The sequence below is a fragment of the Nicotiana sylvestris genome, chromosome 10, assembly GCF_000393655.2.
Source record: "Nicotiana sylvestris chromosome 10, ASM39365v2, whole genome shotgun sequence".
NCBI lineage: Eukaryota > Viridiplantae > Streptophyta > Magnoliopsida > Solanales > Solanaceae > Nicotiana > Nicotiana sylvestris.
In genome coordinates, this window is record NC_091066.1 from 70,954,564 (window position 1) to 70,978,283 (window position 23,720).

General features: G+C 34.3%; 2 protein-coding genes across 2 annotated transcripts; one reads left to right on the plus strand and one right to left on the minus strand.

Annotated features, from left to right (window-relative positions):
- Positions 1-11,963: 11,963 nt before the first annotated feature.
- LOC138879491 (protein FAR1-RELATED SEQUENCE 5-like) lies at positions 11,964-12,745 on the minus strand. Its single transcript, XM_070159104.1, has 2 exons — positions 12,564-12,745; positions 11,964-12,459 (listed from the first exon to the last, which is right to left on the minus strand). Exons 1-2 carry the CDS (start codon positions 12,743-12,745, stop codon positions 11,964-11,966), a joined length of 678 nt encoding a protein of 225 aa, XP_070015205.1.
- Positions 12,746-19,648: 6,903 nt separating this feature from the next.
- On the plus strand, positions 19,649-22,172 carry LOC104237765 (subtilisin-like protease SBT3). Its single transcript, XM_009791986.2, has one exon. The coding sequence runs from the start codon at positions 19,780-19,782 to the stop codon at positions 22,072-22,074; it is 2,295 nt and encodes a 764-aa protein (XP_009790288.2). The 5' UTR covers positions 19,649-19,779; the 3' UTR covers positions 22,075-22,172.
- Positions 22,173-23,720: the final 1,548 nt, after the last annotated feature.

The following is a 23,720-nucleotide window of genomic DNA, read 5'->3' on the forward strand; positions in this document are numbered from 1 at the left end:
TTATAATTCTCACGCTAATTACCTTCCTCGTGCTAAATCTTATGGATCAGATTTTGACCCATACAATACGCAAGCTGGCTCGGACACCATGATTATACAAACTACACTCGTTTGTTGCCAAAATGCATCTTCTGATCCGAACTGCTCATCCTAATTGCTTTGTACACAAATGGCACGATTACTCGGACAGAGTTCGTGTGGACTGTGACATATTACTGAAAATGGTCCCCGCAACCTATACAATTGATTGTTCTATGCATAATCGAATAAATTAGTATCTACCATTCAAGATTGCCATTCACAAACAAGTATGAGAAGCTAAGTTACAATCTGTATAGACCACTGCCCGGTGATTATGAGCCCGTTTGGATTAGTTTGTTTTAAGTGCTTTTAAGTCAAAATAGTTTTTAAGTTATTTTGTAGTGTTTGGATACAGTAAAAAAAGTGCTTTTAAGCACGCATTTTTAAGCTAAAATGACAAAAATAAACCAAAAGCCAAAAGTTAGAATTCCTAACTTATGGCTTAAAAACTATTTTGGCTTAAAAGTCACTTAAAACAAACTCATCCAAACGGGCTCTATATGTGACTGGACATTAGGCAGTAGACTTTTATTTTCATGGGTGGAAGTGTATCTTTAGTACTAAAAACATCAAATCTAGCAAGAATAACAGAGTGCTCAAAACAACAGTAACTGGTGAGCTTAAGATATTTTGTCAAATTAATGAAATGTACTGTGTCGAGAATTACTCACCGGGCCACCTTAAATTTAAGATTCGTAAAATAAGAAATTAAAGAAAACAAATCCAAAATGACTTCTCCAATAATAAGTTGAATTATGCATCATTTTGATAAAGTAGAGAAGTCAATTTGTAATTTTTTTTTCCTCATGGTATCCAACCCAGCCTGCGCGCACCTCGGCTAATTTGAGAGGTACCTGTCACCTCCCATGCATTAGAATTTGAACTTGAGATTCATAATTTTCAACCTACTTTATTAACTAATAGGTCACACCTTTAAATGCGTTGCAGTTTATTATCTTCCTACATTTATTAGGCAGATTGAACTATTCAGTCTTCACCAAGGTTGGTAAATTTCAACCAACAACAAGTCAATTGCAAATTAATTGAGGTCTGTTGTATGAATAATTATCCATTCTGCATTCATTATTGGTGAGCTTGATGCAGCAAATTACTAGTCCTGATTATTAAATGAAACGACTTTGATTAGGGAGGAGAGGAAAATTATTTGGAGATAATACAAGTGGAAAAATTGATTATGTCAATATTCAACACTGGCACAAACTGTGAAAGCGACTGATTTGTCCTGAAAAAGAAGAGACCTTAAACAAATAATTATTATAATAATAATTCGCATTGATTAATATGATGGGAAAGCTTCACATGTTTCGCCCAAACATAGCGGCCTAGAGGGCTTTATTTTTCTCAGGAGAGTTAAAAGTTGCATGTGGGCGCTTTTTTAATATGTAGTCGCTTTGTTTTTCTGTTCGTACCCGTAGCTATTTTTTTTGTTAAAAGCCTTTTAAAAGGACTATTTTGTCATTCTTCATTAAAAGACTACTTTCTCTCCAAGTATATGGTAGTCCTCTACTGTCTCTGTCTCTCTCTCCCGTTATTCGTATTTTTTGATTTGTTCTTTTCTGAAATCAAACGGTTTTCGTCGTTGTTTTGATTTTTCAACTTCTAGTCGTTGTTGTTCCCACATTACGATTTAATCACAGGTACATTGCATTAACTTTCTGGGTTTTATTTTACGATTTCTGGGTTTTATTTCTGGTTTTGGTTTTGATAGTCATGTATTTCTAATTAAATTGTTTCTTAGGGATTAGTTTGATAAGTGCATTAGTTTTACACTAACGATTGTGTTTTTTAGTTTTTTTGAACGAGTTTTTATGTTGTTGATGAAAATTCTATAAATTCTTTAGTGATTAGACATCCAAATTTTTAAAAAAATTGAGAGTTAAATAGATGATACTATTAAAGTGATGATACCTTAGATAGGAGTTGAAGTTTTTTTTTTTCATGTTTTGGCATTATTTTTGGATTTGAATTTGTGTTTTATTTTGTAAAAACTACAGCTCTAGAGCTGTAGTTTTTGTTTTGTAACTGTCGAACTTCAGCTCTAGAGCTGAAGTTTTTGTTTTGTAACTGTCGAACTTCAGCTCTATAGCTGAAGTTTTTGTTTTATAACTGTCGAACTTCAGCCTTCTTAGAGATTGAAGTTTTAACTGATCTTTTTGATAATGTCCTGATGTTATTTTTTGTGTGTTTTACTTTTTTTGAACAGATGGCACCTAAAGCACCTAAAGATCCTAATGCAGCTAACTAAAGTACGCAAAGCAGCTAATGCCCCTAAAGCATCTAAAGCACCTAGACAACCTATAATACCCCCAGGTCCTTATGTCCATGTTGCTCCACCTAGAAGACCAGGGCAAAGATATTTTGAGTTTTGAGATTGGTTTAACTATAAAGGTTACTGGAAGGGGAACCATGATTTGAAGAAGTTAATTGCAACTTTCTTGACTCCTACACAACGGAATAAGTTTAATAATGGTACATTTCGATACATTATGGCTATGGAGAATTTCAAATGCAGCATGAAGTTGGTTCATTGTCTGTGTCTTTCTCGAATATTCACGAATGATCAAGACTCGATTAGTTTCAAGATTTTTGACCATGATGTTTCCTTCACCCTTGAAGACTTTCACATTATGTGTGGTTTGCGGATCACAACACATAATGTTGAAAAACCAATTAATCGAGAGAGCAATATTCTAAAGCGCTATTTTGGTAAGTCTAAGGGTGTGACTTTGAAGGATATTCGAGATTTTATGACTCGGAATGAAATTTCAAAGAATGTTGTGAATCACATACACGTATGCGAGAGCGATGATGATGCTGTGAAGCTTTCAAAAATTCTTGTTGTAGAGTCTATTTTGTTTGGGAAAAAGACCGAGTCATTTGTGATGGAGGAGTATGCATCTATTGTTGAAGATGATAAGGTTTGTGCTGAATATCCTTGGGGTAATATGGCTTATGAGAAGCTCATTTACTCACTCAAACATGCATTGGGCAAGCAGAACAAATTACATTTAACTGAGTATAAACTTGGTGGATTTCCATATCCGTTATGTGCTTGGTTCTATGAACGCTTCCCAGATATTCGAGAGAAGTATATAAGAGAGGATGAGTACCTTAACACCCCTCAGGTTCCTAGGATGTTACGTTATGTATGTGTGGGAGAGCCTAAATTCCCGAACTTTTTGATATGTTCAGTAGTCATGAAGTACGTTACTTTTTTTGTCTTTGTGTTAATATGTTGACGTATTGGTTTTTTTCTTCTCATAATATACTTTTTTGTATTAAACAGAGATATCGCAGCTTTAGGGTATTGGATATAATTCCTACAAAAGAGGAATTGAATTCAATGCCTTTAATTGGACAATTACCATGCAACCGAATTCGTTCAAAGGTACTTAACGCAGTTCCTTCAACTGGTGAACCACCACGTACTCTGAGTTGATCAAAAAAATTGAATCGAACTCCTGTTATTGGTGAATCACCACGTAGTCAGAGTCGATCAAAAGAACCGAATAGAACTCCTTTTATTGGCGAATCATCTCGTAACCAGAGTCGTTCTAACCATTCTACAAGTGACTTTGATGACAATGAATTACTCGACACAATATGTTTTGATCTGAAGTTTTTTGGTTTTGGTTTTGTAAAAGTACAACATATTTTTGAGCTGAAGGTTTCTTCTATATCTGAATTTTTGTTGTTGTCTATTCTAGAGGTTAATGATGGAGGTTCAAAGGCATGCAGAAAAAGAAAGAAGCACGATCGTGAAAGAAGTTTTCGATAAGTTTAAAAAGGAGGAGCGATATGCTATTATGGATGCGGTTTTTGTAAAAGTGAAGGTAAGCTAATTTATAGAGAAGTCTTTTTATTTCTGCTGATGTTATTCATATTAGTCATTGTTAGTAATTTTTTTTCTATGAATATTTCGATGAAAAGTTTGAACAATTGTTTAAGATTGTCAACAAATCAAATGGAATGGACGATGACAATTTTGATTTGAGTAACCATCGAGAATATGATAGGGGGAACGACTGTTACGAACACCCATCAGATATTAATGTTGTTGATGATGCATCAGGTAAAGTCGCAAATGTAAATGCTACACGTGAGGAAGTGGCTTTTGAAGGCGATCAACATGTTCAAGAACAAGTTGAAGAGGAACGTCCCAGTGCTGATAGATTGAGCAGAGATGGAAATGATGAAGCGGAGTTATCAACTGAGAATATTGGAAGCAAGCAAGGTGCAGATAATCAAGTTGTTGAGACTGAAGAACATACTGCTCATGATGCATTGCATAAAATCGCAGATGATAATGCTGCACGTAAGGAAGCGGCTGTTGAAGGCGATGACCATGTTCAACAACATGGTGGAGAGGAATAATCCAGTGTTTGTAGACAGAGTACAGATAGAAATGATAAAGAGTTAACAACTGAGAAAGGTGCAGATGATCAAGTTGTTGGCACTGAAAAACATGCACCAAGTTGTGCTTTGGAAAGTGATATTGCAAAAGGCAATTTGTTTGGTGATGGAGATCAAACATTTATTGGTACTTTAGAACCGAAAGCGAGTGATGTGTCTAGCACTATTGGGAAAGACGATCGGTATGGAGTAGCACTAGCTATTTGCAAAGAACTTCTAGGTGGTGATACATAGAAAATTGTTACTACAGGTATAAAGTGTGAAGTTTATAACATTTCAATGATACCTTAGATAGGAGCTGAAGTTTTGTTACATGTTTTGTATTTTTTTTTGTAAAACTACAGCATATTCTTTTGCTGAATGTTTTATTTTGTAACTGGTGAGCTGAAGTTTTTATTTTTGTAACTGTCGAACTTCAGCTCTAGAGCTGAAGTTTTTTTCTGTAACTGGCGAACTTCAGCCTTTATATAAATTTTTTCTATGTTATATATATATAGAAAAACTAGTTGATCTATTTCCCCCTCTTTATGAATATGCAGTGGAAGTTGAAACTAGTTGTGCTTCAATTGACACAACTCAAAAACTCTCTAATGATGCTGAATTGAATGAAGGTAGCGTTGAAAAAAACCTTCCAGAGAATACTCCAGTGCTCCTCGACATTGGTTCACATTTGAATGAAGCTGGAAATGCTGATATCGAGAAAGGCATGCAGCCTGGGGAAACCACAGCGGAAGACAAACGTCAAGGTATTCTATAGATCATGAATTTATTATATTTGATCGAAGTATATTTTTTATAGTTTGAAATTTTACATACTTTATTTTATTTTTATGTTTTCGAATGACTTTTCAGAAAGACTCGAGGCAGCTCAAAAAGAATTTGGTGAGCTTATGCAGCTATATGAAAAAGGAGAAATACATATATTCACACATGTTGCCTCACAAACAGGTGTGAAGTGTGTTGGTGTTATTTTATAAAATTTAGTCAGTATTGTTTATTTTTATTTTTTTTGCATGAAGATACAGGATCTGTTAGAATGCAAACACCATCTGTGTCTCAACACTTAGATCAGGTTGTTATTTTCTGCAATTCGATTACAAGATATTTTTTTTGCCTAATGTGTGTTTTGTATCAGTTTTGTTTATGTTTATATTTTCCTTGCTTTTGCAGATCTCATCTGATACATTGCAACTTCTTCCAAATCCTAAGAGAAGGAAGATTTTCAATTCTCCTATGTGTAATACCAGTGATATTTTCAACTTTAATTTATTTTCATTTTCACTTGGTAGTACACAAGGTACTGATTCAGAAGGTAATTCTACTGCTGTTGTTGTTCGTGAAGAGAGACAAGAACGTCGTGAACAGCAGGGAGTTGGTCAAGCATCTGCCACGATGGCTGTGGGTTTTCCCCTGCTGCTGAACTGCAGCAGTTAGTTGTGACGGAACAACAGGAAGAGCAAGCAAAAGGAAAACCAGATAAAAAAGGGAAAAAGATTCGTATGTTGAGTATTTGGTTGAGATCTCCTTACGTAGTTCATAAACAAAAGCAAAGGGGGGCAAGATTAGAAAGTAGGAAAGAATACACGAAGGTGTCCCTTCCATTATGTTAATCAAGACAGTGGATTGGTGCAAAGATTTACAGAGTGGTTGGAGATGGACGCCAGTGAATATGATTCCAATCGATTCAAATTAGGTGGAGTTGATATTGCAAAATCATTCTTTACCGAGCTTATGGATCCTGACTCTGATCTTGCGGATGAAGTAAGTTATTAAGTTTGTTTTTTGAATTGGTTTTCAACTGTATTTCCCAAAAGTTCAGCTTATTTTTTTATAGTAAAGTTTTTGTACTGTAATTTGGAAAACTTCAGTTTTATTCATAGTAAACTGCTGAAGTTGTTATTTGACATGTTATCATTTGTTGTTGTTCATTTGCAGCATATTAAAGTGGGTATATATTACTTGCACAAAAAATATTGCTATCACCTTCCAAGTTATCCAAAATCAAGATGTGCAGTAATAGATTTACTTTTTGATCAGTATATGACTAAGTTGGATGGTATTCATCCTTTAGTAGAACAGATGGAGATAATAAAAAAGGAAGCAAAAGAGAATGGAGGATCAAAAAAAGAGCAAATCAAAGAGAAAGAGGATATCCAAACAACAGGCTGAAGAAGAAGAAAAAGCGGTTATTCAGCCACTTACGGACTTTAGTTGGTTTGAGGAAGAATCAACGAATGAAAAGGTGGCCAACTACGTAAAAAGCCTCGACCTTTCCTGTGGTATCTCATGGGCATCTGCCAGAAAAGTATTCTTTCCATTTCAACTTAAGCCAAGGACGGGCCAGAGATCTACACACTACTTTTTTGGAATTCTGGACTTTAAAGATAAAATTATATATGTGTATGATTCCATGAGCAGTGTAACATATGAACGTGCACTTTAACATGTCAGAATTTATGCCCGGTTGATCCCACACTTTCTCAAATGCTTGGATTTTGGTGCACACAATAAATTTTATGGGGAAAATCTTGTGGAAAATTTTCAAATTAAGTGGATGAAGTCACAACAGACTAACAAGTACGTGTTTCGCATATATTTTATCATTCATCTTATGTTTATTATTTTTTGCCCTTATGTTAACTATTCTTCACTTTCTTTTTCATGTGTTTTTTGTAGTGTTGATTATGGTATATTTGCTCTTAAGTTAATTGATATGCGGTTGAAGAAAGAAGATGTCTTCAATTTCGATCAAAGTCAGTCATTGACATTCAGGAGAGAATTGGCTATCAATCTTTGGGCTCATGGAAAGTGGAAAAAAGATAGCGACTATGAAACTCCAGAAGAACAAGAAGGACATGATTATGGAGATTTTGAAGAGACTCTGTGTGAATTTTTTGATTAGAGGATTGGTTGAATATAATTTGGATTTTGTGAATATACACTAATTATTTTTTTTAGTTCATTTTTGTTCATACAAATATGTTTGTGTCTTTTATCATGAATTTTAAGTACATTTTTGTTGAAAAAACTTAAGAATGAAGTGTCGATTGTACACCAAAAAACTTCAGCACATTGGGCTGAAGATTTTTGAAAAAGCTTTACGACAAAACTATTGAATCCAACACAAAAACTTCAGCTTATCAGGCGCTGAAGTTTTTAGAAATACACTAAAAAACTTCAGCATATTGGGCTGAAGATTTTTGAAAAAACTTTACGACAAAAACTATTGAATCCAACACAAAAACTTCAGCTTATCAGGTGTTGAAGTTTTTAGAAATATACTAAAAAACTTCAGCCCAATACTGAAGTTTTTTGAAAAAGCTTTACGATAATAACTATTAAATCCAACACAAAAACTTCAGCTTATGAGGTGCTGAAGTTTTGAGAAATACACTAAAAACTTAAGCACATTGGGCCGAAGTTTTTTGAAAAAGCTTTATGACAAAAACTTTAGCATGTTTTGGTATTTTTTTTAACTTGATACTTATCTTTTTTGCATTTTCTAGCTACTTTTTGTCATTTATCACCTATATCACCTACTTTTTGTGGCCTTATTTTTTACTACTTTTGTTATTGCATTTACTAACTACTAGCATTTATCACTTACTTGTTTTGCCAACTACTTATCTTGTTACATTCAATTTCTCTGAACAAAAAATAGTTAACAATCTCTTCAGCATTTATAGATATTAAATTGATTAGGTGCATTCTTTGGCTATATTAACAATCTCTTCACTTGAAAATTTCATAGTCATCCATAGACTTCTATCATATTTCTTTAAATTTGTATTCAAAGAAAAACAGGAAAATGTTGGCAAAGACATGCTTATTGGGTGTAGTAGGGAGTTCTTGGGAAGCAAAGATAATGACGGAAAAGTTGAAATACTTCATATGTGAAGGAGAGTGGCCAGATCAAAAACTCGAGCTCCAGGACAATTTGCTCTTTTTACTAGTTGATAAATCTAACTTTTAGGAAAAAGAGCAAATTTCCTGGGGCTCGAGTTTTTGATGTGGCCACTCCCCGTCACATATGAAGTATTTTTGACTTCTCCTTCATTATCTTTGCTTCCCAAGAATTCCCACCTGCACACCAGTAAACATGTCTTTGGCCAATATTTTCTTGTTTTTTTCTTATGAAAGAATACGGGAGTGGCTAAAAAATCATAGTACTAAACTTTGTCAACCTGTGCCTGACAGAAAACGCTTTGGCGGAATTAAATTTGGTGAAATGGAGCGTGACTGTCTTATATCTCATGGTGCTGCAGCGAATTTGCATGAACGCCTTTTCTGTGAATCAATTAAAGACATAGTGAAGGTTCATGGAATGTGGTTAAGAAACCCAAGAAGAGCAACTAGGACATGACTATGGAGAATATGAAGACACTATGTGAATTTTTTGAATAGAGAATAACTTGTAAACAAAAAACTAAATTTTTCTTTTTTTACAAAGATGTAAGTGAAAACAAAATTCGATTTTGTGAATATACATTATTTTGTGTGAATTATGTGATGTCTTTTAAATTTTTGTTCTATTCGCATTAATTAGTTTTTTAGTTGACTTGGATTGATTCAAATATGTTTGTGTCTTTTTTCATGAAATTCAACATGCTAAACTGGAGCATGAAGTAAATAACTTATGCTTTTTAAGCTGAAGTTTTGGTTAAAAATCATAACAAAAGTGTCAAATGTAGGACAAAACTTTAGCTCATCACTAAATACACTAAATAACTTCAGCAGTTTCTGCGTAAGTTATTTGAAAAAGCTTTACGACAAAAACTATCGAGTCCAGAACAAAAACTTCAGCTTATCATGTGCTGAAGTTTTTAGAAATGAACTAAATAACTTCAGCACATTGGGCTGAAGATTTTGAAAAAGCTTTACGACAAAACTATTGAATCCACGATAAAAAACTTCAACTTATGATGTGCTGAAGTTTTTACAAATGAACTAAATAACTTCAGCACATTGGGTTGAAGATTTTGAAAAAGCTTATGACAAAAACTTCAGCATGTTTTGGTATTTTTTAAATTGATACATATCTTTTTTGTATTAACTATCTACTTTTTCAGGCTGAAGTTATTTTTTTATTATAGAAAAACTGTGGGCTTATTAGGGCTGAAGTTACATTTCTTTTTGCATTTACCACATACTTGTTATACCACCTACTTATCTTGTTTCATTCAATTTCTCTGAACGTAAAACAGTAAAAACAGCTGAAAAGTTACTTTTACATTTATAGATATTAAATTGATTAGGTGAACTCTTTGTCTATATTAACAATCTCTTCACTTGAAAATTTTATAGTCATTCATAGACTTCCATCATATTTCTTTAAATTTATATTCATCCTTAGTCTTTCAGCTTTTGTTAAAGAAAAAATGTCTGGTGCAAGCGGAAGCAGGAAGGCTAATATGGATGAAATTATGCAGAAGTGGGAGACTTTGAAGTGTGAAAGGTACAATAACAAACCGATGGCTAATCTTATGATTTTGTGGGATCAAATAAAGGCTGATTGGGAGAGAATCAGGCCACAGTTCTTTGCCAATGAATCATTCCAGAACAGGCTTAACTTGGAACGTAGTTGTGTAGGTTATTCAACCTCGTTCAACAAGGTTGTGCAGCAGTTTGATAGTTTTAAGTTTCCCATTGGGGACAACTATTTCAAGCTGCAAAACAACTTGAAAACTCTTCTTTCTCTTATGGACAGAGTAATCGTCGAACAAAGTCAACTGTGTGATGAATTCAACAAGTTGAAGAATGATCTCGTTGGACTCTGTGGTCTTTTTCCTGAGTACCCTATAGTTATCTCCGATACTGATGATGATGATGAGATATTTAGAGAAATTGAGGAGTATTGTGATGATGATGATGATGATGATGGTTATGATTGTTAGTGTTTGTAATCATTCTTTTATGTTTTAATGCTGTATTTTTTTGTTTACTTCAACCCATAGAGTTGAAGTTTTTAGGTTCATTTTGTATAACTTCAGCCCAGAGAGCTGAAGTTTTGTTTGTACTTTGTGTGTTGTTCTCATCTCTTTTTATATCAATGTTATTATCATCCTCTTTCTTCTTAGCTTTCTATTGTATTATCCTTGTTATTTGTTGGTATTTGCTTTATACTTCTTAGTTGGTTTTTATGTTTAGTTGTTGTAATTCTTTTTTATGTTTTTATGTTGTGCCTTTTTGTTTACTTCAGCATATTCGAGAATATGCTGACATTATTAAGTTCTTTTTCTATAACTTCAGCTTAGAGATGCTGAAGCTTTTGTTTGTACATGCGTTTCTTTTGTGTGCTGTACGCGTATGTGCGTGTGAGTGTATGTATGTATGTATGTGTGTGTGTGTGTGTGTTTGTTTAAGGATATGTATTTCACATATTGTAACCTAAAGTTTTCTCTCGCGGAAGTCATAGCGTACTTTTTTAAAATGCAACCAAACTTGTAAGCCTGCACAACAAAAAATGAGTGATTTGTACTTTACCAGTATATAAAATAGTACAAGAGCTTTTTTTTATTCATATGAAAAAAATCACATTTCAATTATGTCATACAATAATGAAAGTCTAAATTCAGACCAAGGATTATTGAAGGTTGGAGTATTTTTCAGTGTGTTTCTTGGAATATAGATGAGGTGCCAGAGAAGCCAAGCAAGTTGTTCTGTTATGCCCAACTTGTTTACATCGACTGCATTTGGTAGACTTGAATGGTACTGATTCAGTCGCAGGTATATGCCTCTTCTTTTATCTTCTTCCTTGTAAAATCTCTACATCGGGAGATTTTGTGATCTCAGATTGTATATTTTGTGGTATATCCCATGATTTTTGATCTCCCACGGTATTAACATGTCCTTCATATGTTTCAACCATGTTTCCTTTGAATACCAATTTGAGCAATAATCAAATTTCAACAAATATCTCTTATTAATAGCAGCAATTGCATGTGGACAGGGCAATTCATCAAGTTGGAATTCCAGGCAGTCACAAGTTCTCTTCTTTAACTCCACAATGAATTCGATTCCTTCACTATTTATTCTAAACAACAATGAGTCAAGGTTGAACACCTAACAAGGAATAAAAAATTAAGACAACCTATATTAGTGTATTGTTGCTTCAAAAAGAAAAAGTATGATTTTTTTTAAATGTAAGCAGTAAATCACTGCAATAGATATAAAAAGATGAAGTTAATAAATATACTCACAAACATTTTGCAAGCCAAGTCCATCTTCTTAGTCATCTCTTCTTCTGCCCGTATTGATACTTTGTGAAAAGTTTTATTTGCCTTTTTTCTCCGTTCGTAGAACCACTCTCCCAACTTTTCTTGGATGAAATCTAACATTCTTAAAATATGCATTTCTCTCCCTTTTAGTAAAACGGAATTCATTGATTCTACCATGTTTCTTGTTAGCATATCATAACGTTGCCGTGGGAACCACGATCGAGCCCATCTCTATGGAGGCTCTTCCATTATGTAATTGTATGTTTTCTTGTCAATACTTTTGAGTTGGGACATTAACTGATCAAAATCTTCACGTTTGTATGACCTTGCAGCACTTTGAAAAAGATTTATTACCGTGGCTTTTGCATGTCTTTGCTTTAAATTTTTCTCAAAGTGATAGAGGCAGATACCATGGTGAGCTTCAGGAAAAACTTTTCTAATCCCATTTGCGATCGATTGGTTTCTATCTGACAAGAAAACCAGTTCACGACGGACTTGAGTTACTTTTCTCATTTCCTCGAAGAACAAAATGTATGCCTCATTGTTTTCTAAATCTGCTACACCAAAAGATAGAGGAAAGATTTGACTGTTTGCATCTTTTGATACAGCAACAAATAGAATACCACGATATTTTAACTTTAAAAACGTTGCATCTACTGCAATAACGGGTCTATAGTAGGACCAACCAGCTACTGATGCTGCTAGAGCAAAGAACATGTAAGCAAATCTGTACAGTGAAACACAAAAAAAAAACAAATCATAAGGTGTGAAGTTATTCAAATAGGAACATTTTTGAAACTTCAGGCTGATGGTTAGTATTGTTTTGCTTACCTGTTCTGCGCATATCTTTTTATGCTTGTGTACGTTCCTGGGTTTTTGTCCACCATCATGTGTAGGTATGAAGGAAGAATCCGGTAGTTCTCTTCAAGTGTTCCCCTTATGCAAGCAACAGCTTTTTGAATAGCACGCCATGCCTTGTGATAACCAATGTCAGTTCCAAATTTCTTTTTCATTTCATTTTCTACAAAGGCTGGTGTAACCTCTATCTTTTTGTCTCGAACATGTTCTATAATTTGTTCACTTATAAAATTTGATGTAGCATGCTTCTGATATGATTTTCTTGCATCAACAGAGCATTTATGGATGTTATGATATTTTATCACCCTGAATAGTATGGAATTTTTTATTTTGGTAGTACGTACATTCCAACCACATTTGTCGACGATGCATTTCAGTTCGTATCTCTTTGAACATGATCTAATAGCAATGAATTAAACTTTCTAGTTTATCTCCAAGCTGCAGAAAAATTTAGTCATATTTTGTTTGTTCTCAAAAATTGATCCAACTCTTACTTCCTCAGGCAACGCATCGTGCCTAAGTATTTTACATGGTGGAGATTCTTTCAGCTTTCTCCTCACTCTTTTTCTTGATTTCTGAGAAACACTAGAAGTTTCAGCAATTTCTTCAATTCTATCTGATGTTATCGGCATAAGCTCCATGTTTACTTCATCTTCATTGTTGCTTATCATTGAAGAAGCTAACAAAAAACTTTCTTGGATTGTGTGTTGGTTGTCAATTTGCATTATTAGCTGTCCTTCTTCTTCTTGGTCATCGACAAACTGGTATGAATTTATTGGAGGAGCGGGTAATTGTTGCAGCATTATATAGTCTGAAGTAGCTGTAATGTTAGAAGGTTGTTGCTCGTTGTCTACTTCCATTAGTGGATGTCCTACTTCATGTTGATAATCTACAAAAGATGCTGAATCTATCGCATATGCAAGAGATTGTTTGAATGCTGCAGATTCGGAAGGTTGTATTTTTTCGATGACGAAATGGCAATTCTTGTAGGCTGAATCAGTTGTAAGCAAATGTATACATGTACTGAGTTCTTCATCTGAAGTTACATGCATTCCTTTGCTTGTATTTAGTTTGATATCAAACCATATTTTTAGTGCATATCTGTTTGAATCAATATTTGCAACTTTACTAATTTTCTTCAGGAAAGTATTGAATGATATGTGCTTATTAAGTAGAACAAGTTTTGTATCATGATCCAAGTATTTGAAATCAGGAGTCCAACTCTCATTGAAAGTTATAACAATGCAAATCAAACTCATCCTGCAGATTCATATTTAGTGACAAGTATTAGGAAAGTGAACAGAAGAATTTTTAGGTTGTTTGTGCTGAAGTTTTTTTCAAATGAACTAAATCACTTAAGCATCTTCTACTGAAATTTTTTGGAAAAAGATGTATGACATAATTAATGAATCCTGCACAAAAAACTTCAACTTATTAAGTGCTAAAGTTTTTAGAAATAAGCTTAATAACTTCAGCATATCAGCTGAAGTTTTAGCAAATGAATTCAAAAACTTGAGCATGTTTCAACATTAATTGCATAGTATACAGGAGTAACCTACACAATTAAAGTAGTAATTATATTGCGTTGGGGGTATGTGTTAGTGTAATAATTACATTCCTATCATATTCATGCACGGTTTTCATTAGACAATGTTTAAAATTTCTCTTTGCCTTTTCATATACTATGCAGAAGTTTTTTCCCCTATATAAGCACGCTATACCTTGTGAGTTTATTCACTCAAACACATATATTTTAGCAGACATAAAATATAAAAAGGAGAAAAATGGATGTTGTCATCAGGTAAATAGTGGAAGAAATCAAGCAAGACATTATAGAGACTTTTGAGCTGAAACTGGATGAGCTCATAGACAAGTACGACAGGGAGTTGGAAGAAATTAACAACAAGCTTGATACGCTTGTGATGTATGCAAGATTTGATAATCTTACTGATGAAGATGCTCGTCCATCTGGTAGTGACGACGACGATGATGATGATAATATGGACGATTAGTTTTTCTTTTTGTTATTTATGTTATTTTGTTATTTATGTAATTTAATTTGTTTTTTTAATGTTTAATGAAATATTCAGTTTTTGTTTTAAGTATTTTGTGCGTTTTTTTTAATATTAGTTCTATTCAAACTCGAAAAATAGCAGAGGAAATGAACTAAATAACTTCAGCAGGAATTAACAAAAACTAATTCGAAAATACACAGTGCTTGATGAAAACTTCAAGCATGAACTAAAAATTCTTTTAAAACTTAGAAAATAACAGAGCAATTAACAAAAACTTATCCGAAAATTACATACGACAAAATATTAAGCATTTTTAGCAGATGAACTAAAACAAATTCAGCATACTAAATATTATTACCTAGTGTAGGAGGAAAACTTCAGTATCTATGCTGAAGTTTTTTGTGCAATATATAATTTTAATTTATGTTTTATTTTTTTTACCCAATGTAATAGGAAAACTTCAGCTCCTCCTGCTGAAGTTTTTAAATATTAACTAAAAAACTTCAGCAGCTATGCTGAAGTTTCTTGTGCAATATGAAATTTTAATTTATGTTTTATTTTTTTTACCCAGTGTAATAGGAAAACTTCAGCTCTTCCTGCTGATGTTTTTAAATAATAACTGAAAAACTTCAGCACCTATACTAAAGTTTTTTATGCAATATGTAATTTTAATTTATGTTTTATTTTTTTATCCAGTGTAGGAGGAAAACTTCAGCTCATGTTGCTGAAGTTTTTAAAGATTACGTAAAAAACTTCAGCAACTAATGCTTAAGTTTTAGTGCAATATGAAATTTTATGCAATATGAAAAGTTTAGCTCGTTTTGTTGAATTTTTAAAATATGAACTAAATAACTTCAGCTTGTTTAGCAAATAAACAATGATAACACTCATATAATGTTTTAATATAATTTTTTCTTCGTTGTGTTATTTGCCAGCTCGTTTTGGTCAATTTTTTAGATAACACTCATATAATATTTTAATACAATTTTTTCTTCGTTGTGTTATTTGCCAGCTCGTTTCGGTGAATTTTTTAGATATGAACTAAATAACTTCAGCTTGTTTAACAAATAAACCAAAAACTTCAACATATTTGTCGGATTAGAATGTTAGAATTCACCGTCAAATAGATTTAGAATGCAAATTCAGCATATCAGTGAAGTTCGTCAAACAACTTCAATCAATCAATCAGAAAACATATAATTCAAAAACTATTTTGAACTCTGAAGATGAATTTGAATACTTACAATGTATTTTGTAATTTTGAATTTGTAATTTGAATCTGGTTCAAATCTGCTTTGCGAGAGGCTATCTTAGGAGAGACGGAATGATGGAGGAGATACGGAGGATATCTGGAATTTGAATCTGGGCATGCTTGATGCATCTTTTATATGTTTTGGAAAGGGTATAATGGTCATATTATTACGAATTTTTTGTTAGTTGGTTACGAAATCAATAGTTTTTAAAAATAAGGTACATGTTAAAAGGTGGCATAAATATAGAGTACGACTGCAAATTGCCCAGCTCGGTACGATCACTCAATGTTTTTGGGGAAATAATTCGTTTTCTTGTGTTTGGTTAACAAGCAAAAAAATTACTTTGCGAAAAAAATATTTATTAGAAATTGAATTTGGCAATTGAAACAAAAATGAGTAATGCTTGACTTAAGATATAACCAGAGGCGGCTTAACCCCCAAGCCATTAAAGCGGCCGCCTTAGGCTTCACAAAATTAGAGGCCCCAAAAGCTACACTTTTTATATGTAATTTAAATATTTATTGTATTTAATATTAAATAGTGATAAGAAATTTTTCGACCATCTTTTGCTACTTTGTCACCAATCGTTAATAATATATTTTTGTATTTTATGTGGTCTTTTTTCGGAGTTGATTGAGAAAATTCAAATGAAAGTGAAAGACAATTAAATCTGTAGTTACTTTCTAGTTCTTCTTACTCTAACTTGAATAAATTTTATTTACGGTTCTAAATTTGTAAGATATTTTCTTTCAAGATCTCTATAGACATGCTTCAAGCTAAATAAATCGTAAAATAATTATCATCGTTGTAAATACAAATTTCTACATGGTTGTTACTTTGGGAGGCAATATTATATAGTGAATTACGTTGACGGTCATGTAAAAAGAAAAAATTAAAAATTATACTTAATAAAATCTTATCAAATGTTAGTAATGTTTCAACAGAGATTAAAGAAGTTGGTTATATCGTCAAGATAAAATTGCATTTCGAAAAATAAAAAGAATAAACTTCAACAAAATATCTATAATTATTAAACAAGTTTAAGACCTCTTATTACGTCTTGACTTTAAGCCTATAAGATCATTGAGCCACCTCTGGATATAAATACAAGTACAAGTTGAAGCTTTCCTTGCTTTTCTGGATTTATGGACATGTTTGACTTCAGGTCTTCTTAGATATTAAAATTCATGCTACTGCTAAAAACTTATTGCAAGTTCTTCTTCTTTCCATACTGATAGAAAATGACTCATGACCAAATAATATTCCCTTTATCATGTTTATTTTCTATATAAACGAATTTTCTATAAAGTTAAACTTTTGGGAAAATGATATTGTATAGTAAATTTTCAAAATAATAGCCAATATATATATATATATATATATATTGTATGTTATATACAAAAATTATACAATTTTATGTGCTTTTTTGATTACCGAATATAAATAATTTTTGACGCGGGTTAAAAGGTAAAAATTGCACGGGGCGCCCTATTTGGTCGCCCCCAATTAACCTATACCCATATTTTAAAAACTTTTAACTTGTACCCACTTTTTAATAACTTCAGCCCCCTTTCTCCTTCTCCTTCTCCTACTTCGTTTTCAAGCAAAGGAAATGGAAAGTCACAACTGCTTCAGTGAGATAAAATCACTTAGTTTCTTTTATTCAATTAATCAAACGAAATTGTGGTTTCTTTCATAGAAATACAGGCTGTGTATATGCATTGGCCATTATTTCAGCAGTTTTTCTTGTCGACTTTTCAGAAATGAGTACCTCAAATAAGGTTGTGTGGTCTGTAGCATTCATTTCATAAAAGCACTTTGTAGTTGTGTAGGCACAATAGTATGCGTTCCATTTCATCGCTTTATAAACAGACTATGTTTGATTTAAAAGTAAAAAAATCAATACGAAAATTTGTAGCGTTTAAAGTCCATAGATTAACGGGGTTCTTTAGCAGTAAGTTATTATGCTATCTATGAGTTTTGCTTTCACAAACAAAATACAGATGACCAAGATCCCAAACAAACATAAATAGTGCTGAAGTTTTTACAAATGAACTAAATAACTTCAGCTTTAGAGCTGAAGTTCGATAGTTACAAAACAAAATCTTAAGCTCTAGAGCTGAAGTTCGCCAATTACAAAAATAAAAACTTCAGCTCTAGAGCTGAAGTTCGCCAGTTACAAAACAAAAACACAAAAATAAAAACTTCAGCTCTAGAGCTGAACTTCAGGCTCGGCTACTAGAATGCTGAAGTTTTGCGTGATTGCCTTTGTTACTTCAGCCCTGTATACTGAAATTATGCGAAAAAACGGGTACGCTTGCAATTTTTTGCAAAGCGGGCACAAGTTAAAACGTGACACAAAAAGCGGGTATAGATGCAAATGCCCCGTTAAAAGTGAAAAAAGCACTGAACTTTTCTCATTCACTGCTTTTATAATAGCTTGACTATAAAAATAACACGGTCTAGCCAGTTTTCGGACTGATCATTCAAAAATAGCTAGCGTTTGCCAAGTCATTGAAAAATAGCCACTACTTTGCTGCAACAAAGACCGGTCCAACATAATATACTGGAGTTCGGTGCACCTGTGTATGAACTTCTGCTCCAGTATAATATAGTAGAGATTGGAGCACTTGTGCTTCAAACTCCAGTATATTATGCTGGACCTGTATAAAACTCCAGTATATTATGGTGGAGTATTTTTTCGAATTTTGAACAGTGTTTTCGTTCATATTTATCTTTACACGAAAAGTAGCTAAATTTCGATTACTTTTGGAACTGGCTATTTTTGAATGACCACTTGACTATTTTTGAATTTCTAAATCTGACTATTTTTGAATTTCTCCCCGCTTAAGTTTTCTTAAATATCAGAAACTCGTGTTACTTGTGGAAACTTTTTGCAAGATAAATGTCTGGTTGTATCAAATGTTTTTTTGCCCGTAAAAATTGACACTGACTTCTATTTAGCTAACACATGGGTGGTTTCTAATTATTTCTATTTATAAAAAATTATTAGCATGTATGCAATGTTTCTCATGATTAACGCTCCTATTATGTCAATCAGAGCCATAATTCCCCCTTCATTCTCTTTTTCCTTTTTCCCATTGCAAGAATCCTGATGTCACTCTCCAAATGTGAAAAGAATCATCAAAGGAAGAATGCGATATAAAAAGATTGTTTGTCTCAGCTGAATAAAGTAGTTTTTAAGCACAGAGGGCTGAAATCAATTTTTAAGTGCTGGAGTTGAGCATGAAATTAAATATGAATTATGTATAAGTCGAGACTTAAAAGCATAAAATATATGTATGTCCACTGTCCTGAGACTTAGATGACAACATTGACAATCCATTTTGGTTGGTCCTTTGTCATCTAGATCGTCAGCTTAAGTATGTGGACCACTGAATATACTGGGCTGCTACTTTTTATCTATTGATTTAGAAGAAAGTTTTAGTGGCTAAGGTTCTACGTATGAGGGATACACTCCTGTCTCCATCTTTTGGTCCCATGATTGAGGGCAAGAATTTTGTTACTATGAATTTTTACGCGTAGTAACATGTAGCTTGTCGTATTTTTCGTATTACTAATCCACTTATTATGGACGATACCTATAATTCTTTTGTACTGTCAGTAGAAGTTAAATTCTTACTATAATCGTAGAAAACTTGTTAATCATTCTGATTAATTATATGATGAATAATTAAAACGTATTTACAACTAAAGCAACTTTGACATGATAGATGGGGCAATGGCAAAGACAGCTCCTTTATAGTGAAACAGAAGTGGAATTATTGCAAGCTTTCATTCCTTATGGAGAAGTTGGAAGACAGGGAATACTTTTGGCTTCTCATTCCTTTCACTTCTCTATATAAGTAAATTAGCTTATGTTATAGAAATTATCCCTTTTTCCATTCATTGCTCAACAATATGGCCAATTGTATTACCTTGTATTTCTTGTTCCTTACTATCTTATTACTTGCTCTAAATCCATTTACTATGGCTCAGTCAGAAACTTATATCATCCATATGGACTTATCAGCCATGCCTAAAGCTTTCTCTAGCCATCAGAATTGGTACTTGACCACTCTTGCTTCTGTATCAGATAGTTCAAATCTTGGAACTGCAAGTAATAGAAATTCCTTTTCCTCAACAAAACTAGTATATGCTTACACTAATGCCATTCATGGTTTTAGTGCAAGTCTTTCTCCTTCTGAACTAGAAGTTGTCAAAAATTCTCCAGGCTATCTTACTTCAACTAAGGACATGACAGTTAAAATTGACACAACGCACACGTCTCAATTCCTTGGCCTAAATTCCAATTCTGGTGCATGGCCAAAGTCAGACTATGGCAAAGATGTTATAGTTGGCTTAGTTGACACAGGGATTTGGCCAGAGAGTAAAAGCTATAATGATAATGGGATGACTGAAGTTCCATCAAGATGGAAAGGAGAATGCGAAAGTGGCACTCAATTTAATTCCTCTTTATGCAACAAGAAACTCATTGGTGCGCGTTACTTCAACAAAGGCCTAATTGCCAATAATCCGAATATTACCATCTCGATGAATTCAGCTCGTGACACAGACGGGCATGGAACTCACACATCTTCTACAGCTGCAGGAAGTCTTGTAGAATCTGTATCTTATTTTGGTTATGCCCCTGGTGCTGCTACAGGGATGGCACCAAAGGCTCATGTAGCAATGTACAAGGCTTTGTGGGAGGAAGGTACAAAGTTATCTGATATTCTGGCTGCAATTGATCAGGCAATTGAGGATGGAGTGGATATAATATCCTTGTCATTAGGCATAGATGGTCGTGCGTTATATGATGATCCGGTAGCTATTGCCACATTCGCAGCAATGGAGAAAGGTATATTTGTTTCCACTTCAGCAGGGAATGAAGGGCCTGACGGTCAGAGTTTGCACAATGGAACACCTTGGATTCTCACTGTTGCTGCTGGCACAGTTGATCGCGAATTTATCGGGACACTAACTCTAGGTAATGGAGTTTCAGTTACTGGTTTATCTCTGTACCCTGGGAATTCCAGTTCAAGCGAAAGCTCCATCGTTTTTCTCAAGACGTGCCTAGAGGAGAAGGAACTGGAGAAAAATGCACTCAAAATCGTGGTCTGCTATGACACAAACGGATCAATAAGTGACCAAATGTACAATGTAAGAAACTCAAATGTTTTTGGTGGTATCTTCATAACAAATTACACTGACTTGGAATTCTACCTCCAAAGCGAATTCCCGGCTGTGTTTTTGAACTTTCAAGATGGTGATAAAGTTTTGGAGTACATAAAGAATAGTCCTTCACCCAAAGCAAAACTTGAATTTCAAGTGACACATCTTGGTGCTCAACCGGCACCAAAAGTTGCTAGCTATAGCTCAAGGGGACCATCACAAAGCTGCCCTTTTATCCTCAAACCTGACCTGATGGCTCCTGGAGCCTTAATATTAGCTTCATGGTCTCAAAAATCACCGGCAACTCAAATTAACTCGGGAGAGCTTTTCAGTAACTTCAACATCATATCGGGTACATCAATGTCATGCCCTCATGCAGCTGGTGTAGCAGCACTTCTGAAAGGAGCACACCCCAAATGGAGCCCTGCTGCCATCCGGTCGGCCATGATGACCACAGCCGACGCGGTGGACAACACGCAAATGCCCATCCGAGACATAGGTCGCAACAATAACGCTGCCAGTCCCCTAGCCATGGGAGCTGGCCATATCAATCCAAATAAGGCACTAGAGCCTGGACTTATCTATGACATTACATCACAGGACTATAACAATCTACTCTGTGCTCTAGATTTTACATCTCAACAGATAAAATCCATTACAAGGTCCTCTGCTTATTCCTGTTCCAACCCATCATTGGACTTAAACTATCCATCATTCATAGGCTATTTCAATTATAACAGCAGCAAGTCAGACCCTAAAAGGATACAAGAATTCCAGAGGACAGTGACTAATGTAGGAGAAGGTATGTCTGTATATACAGCCAAATTGACCTCAATGGATGAATATAAAGTTAGCGTTGCACCTGACAAGTTGGTTTTCAAAGAGAAGTATGAAAAGCAAAGCTACAAGCTAAGGATAGAAGGTCCATTGCTGGTTGATAATTATCTTGTTTATGGTTCTTTGAGCTGGGTGGAAACTAGCGGTAAATATGTCGTAAAAAGTCCCATTGTCGCAACTACCATAACAGTGGATCCTCTGTGAGGACAGAACTGATTATAAGTCCTGTATTCTGAAAATGTGATACAGTAATGAATAATTGTGTAGTAAAATCAAAAAAAATTCTTTTCAGTTAGTTAAAACTAACTTGCTGATTGATGCATAAAAAAATTTAAATGATTACTCTTCTCAATGTCATAACAGAAGTGGATTAATTTTGAACTCAGAACGGATAAAGTTGAATTATTAGGGGGGCAATCTTTATCCAAGACAAGACAGCTTGACAATAATTCGAGTATCTGTTGTTAAGGAGGAAATGATCAGGACACAATGCGTGTGTGTTTCAATCACAATATATATGACAATCAAGATATTTATCACTTCCTAAAATGGTTAATGTTCTCTTACACAAATCTCAAATATTAGGATATATCATATATGGATCATACAACATGTCTTGAACTTATTTTCAGATGCTTCACAAACATGAATGAATATATAGTATTTTGGTCTGTGACATGAAGAATTTTAGCGTAAGACTGGAGTTCAAACTATAAGTGTCAGTAAACTTAGAAGTATAGTCAAGAAGAAATAGTTACCTCAATCAAAGACAAGTAGGTCCTCATTAAGACATTCCTTGTCTGTATGTCCCACTAATTTTATCCTTTATTTAGTTTCTTTGACGACATCTGGTTAGGGTGGCCTATAGCATATAGATTATACATCGTTTGGTTGGCTAGCTGCTGGTAGGTAAAGGACTTTTGAGTTCCAGGTGCAGTTGATGGTTTTTCTTTTTGCCCGTATTGGGGCTCAAATAAATCCGGAATCGCGCCACAAAGTCCCATATTGGGAGGATAAAGCGCTCCCTAACAAAGGCGGCCCCATATCCGGGTGTCACGACCCAAACCGAAGGGGCCGCGATAGGCACCCGGTGCCTTACTCAACCGAGTACCAACATAACATATTTTTCTTATCATACTATCATGGATAAATGAGCCAGAAAATACGTCATGAGATAACAAGAATAAAACATAAGGGAATACTCAACATATGACGACCCATCATGATATACAAACTTATACATGTGACATACGGGCCTATAAGGACGACATGACCATTTGTAAACTCAAAACATAGGCCAACAAGGCCATACAAGTATCCATACACCTGACGTCTGTCTATAAGCCTCTAAGAGCACATAAAATCATAAAGGTCGGGACAGGGCCCCGCCATACCAATCAATATATACCCAAAGGATACTGACCAAATAGGCAACTCCGGAGCTAGTGGAGTGCACCAACACCTTCCGCTGACCAGATAGCCTACTTGGAGGACTGTCAACCTATCAATCAGAACCTGCGGGCATGAAACGCAGCGTCCCCAGGCAAACGGGACGTTAGTACGAATAAAGTACCGAGTATGTAAGGCAGGAAAGCATAAACAAGAATAGTAATGTAAAGAGAGATAGAGGAGATACAACCTATAACATCTGAGTGCCTCTAGGGGCTACTGACGTGAAATGCAACATACATATATACACATAAACTTTTAAAAACATACACCTCTGTCGGCATCATCATCAACACACCATCATAAGGCTCGGTAGAATCATACCCGGCCACGTGGAGCTTGGTAAACACAACTGATTAGTGGTTGCACAATAGGTTCCGTACCCGGCCGACTATAGCGCG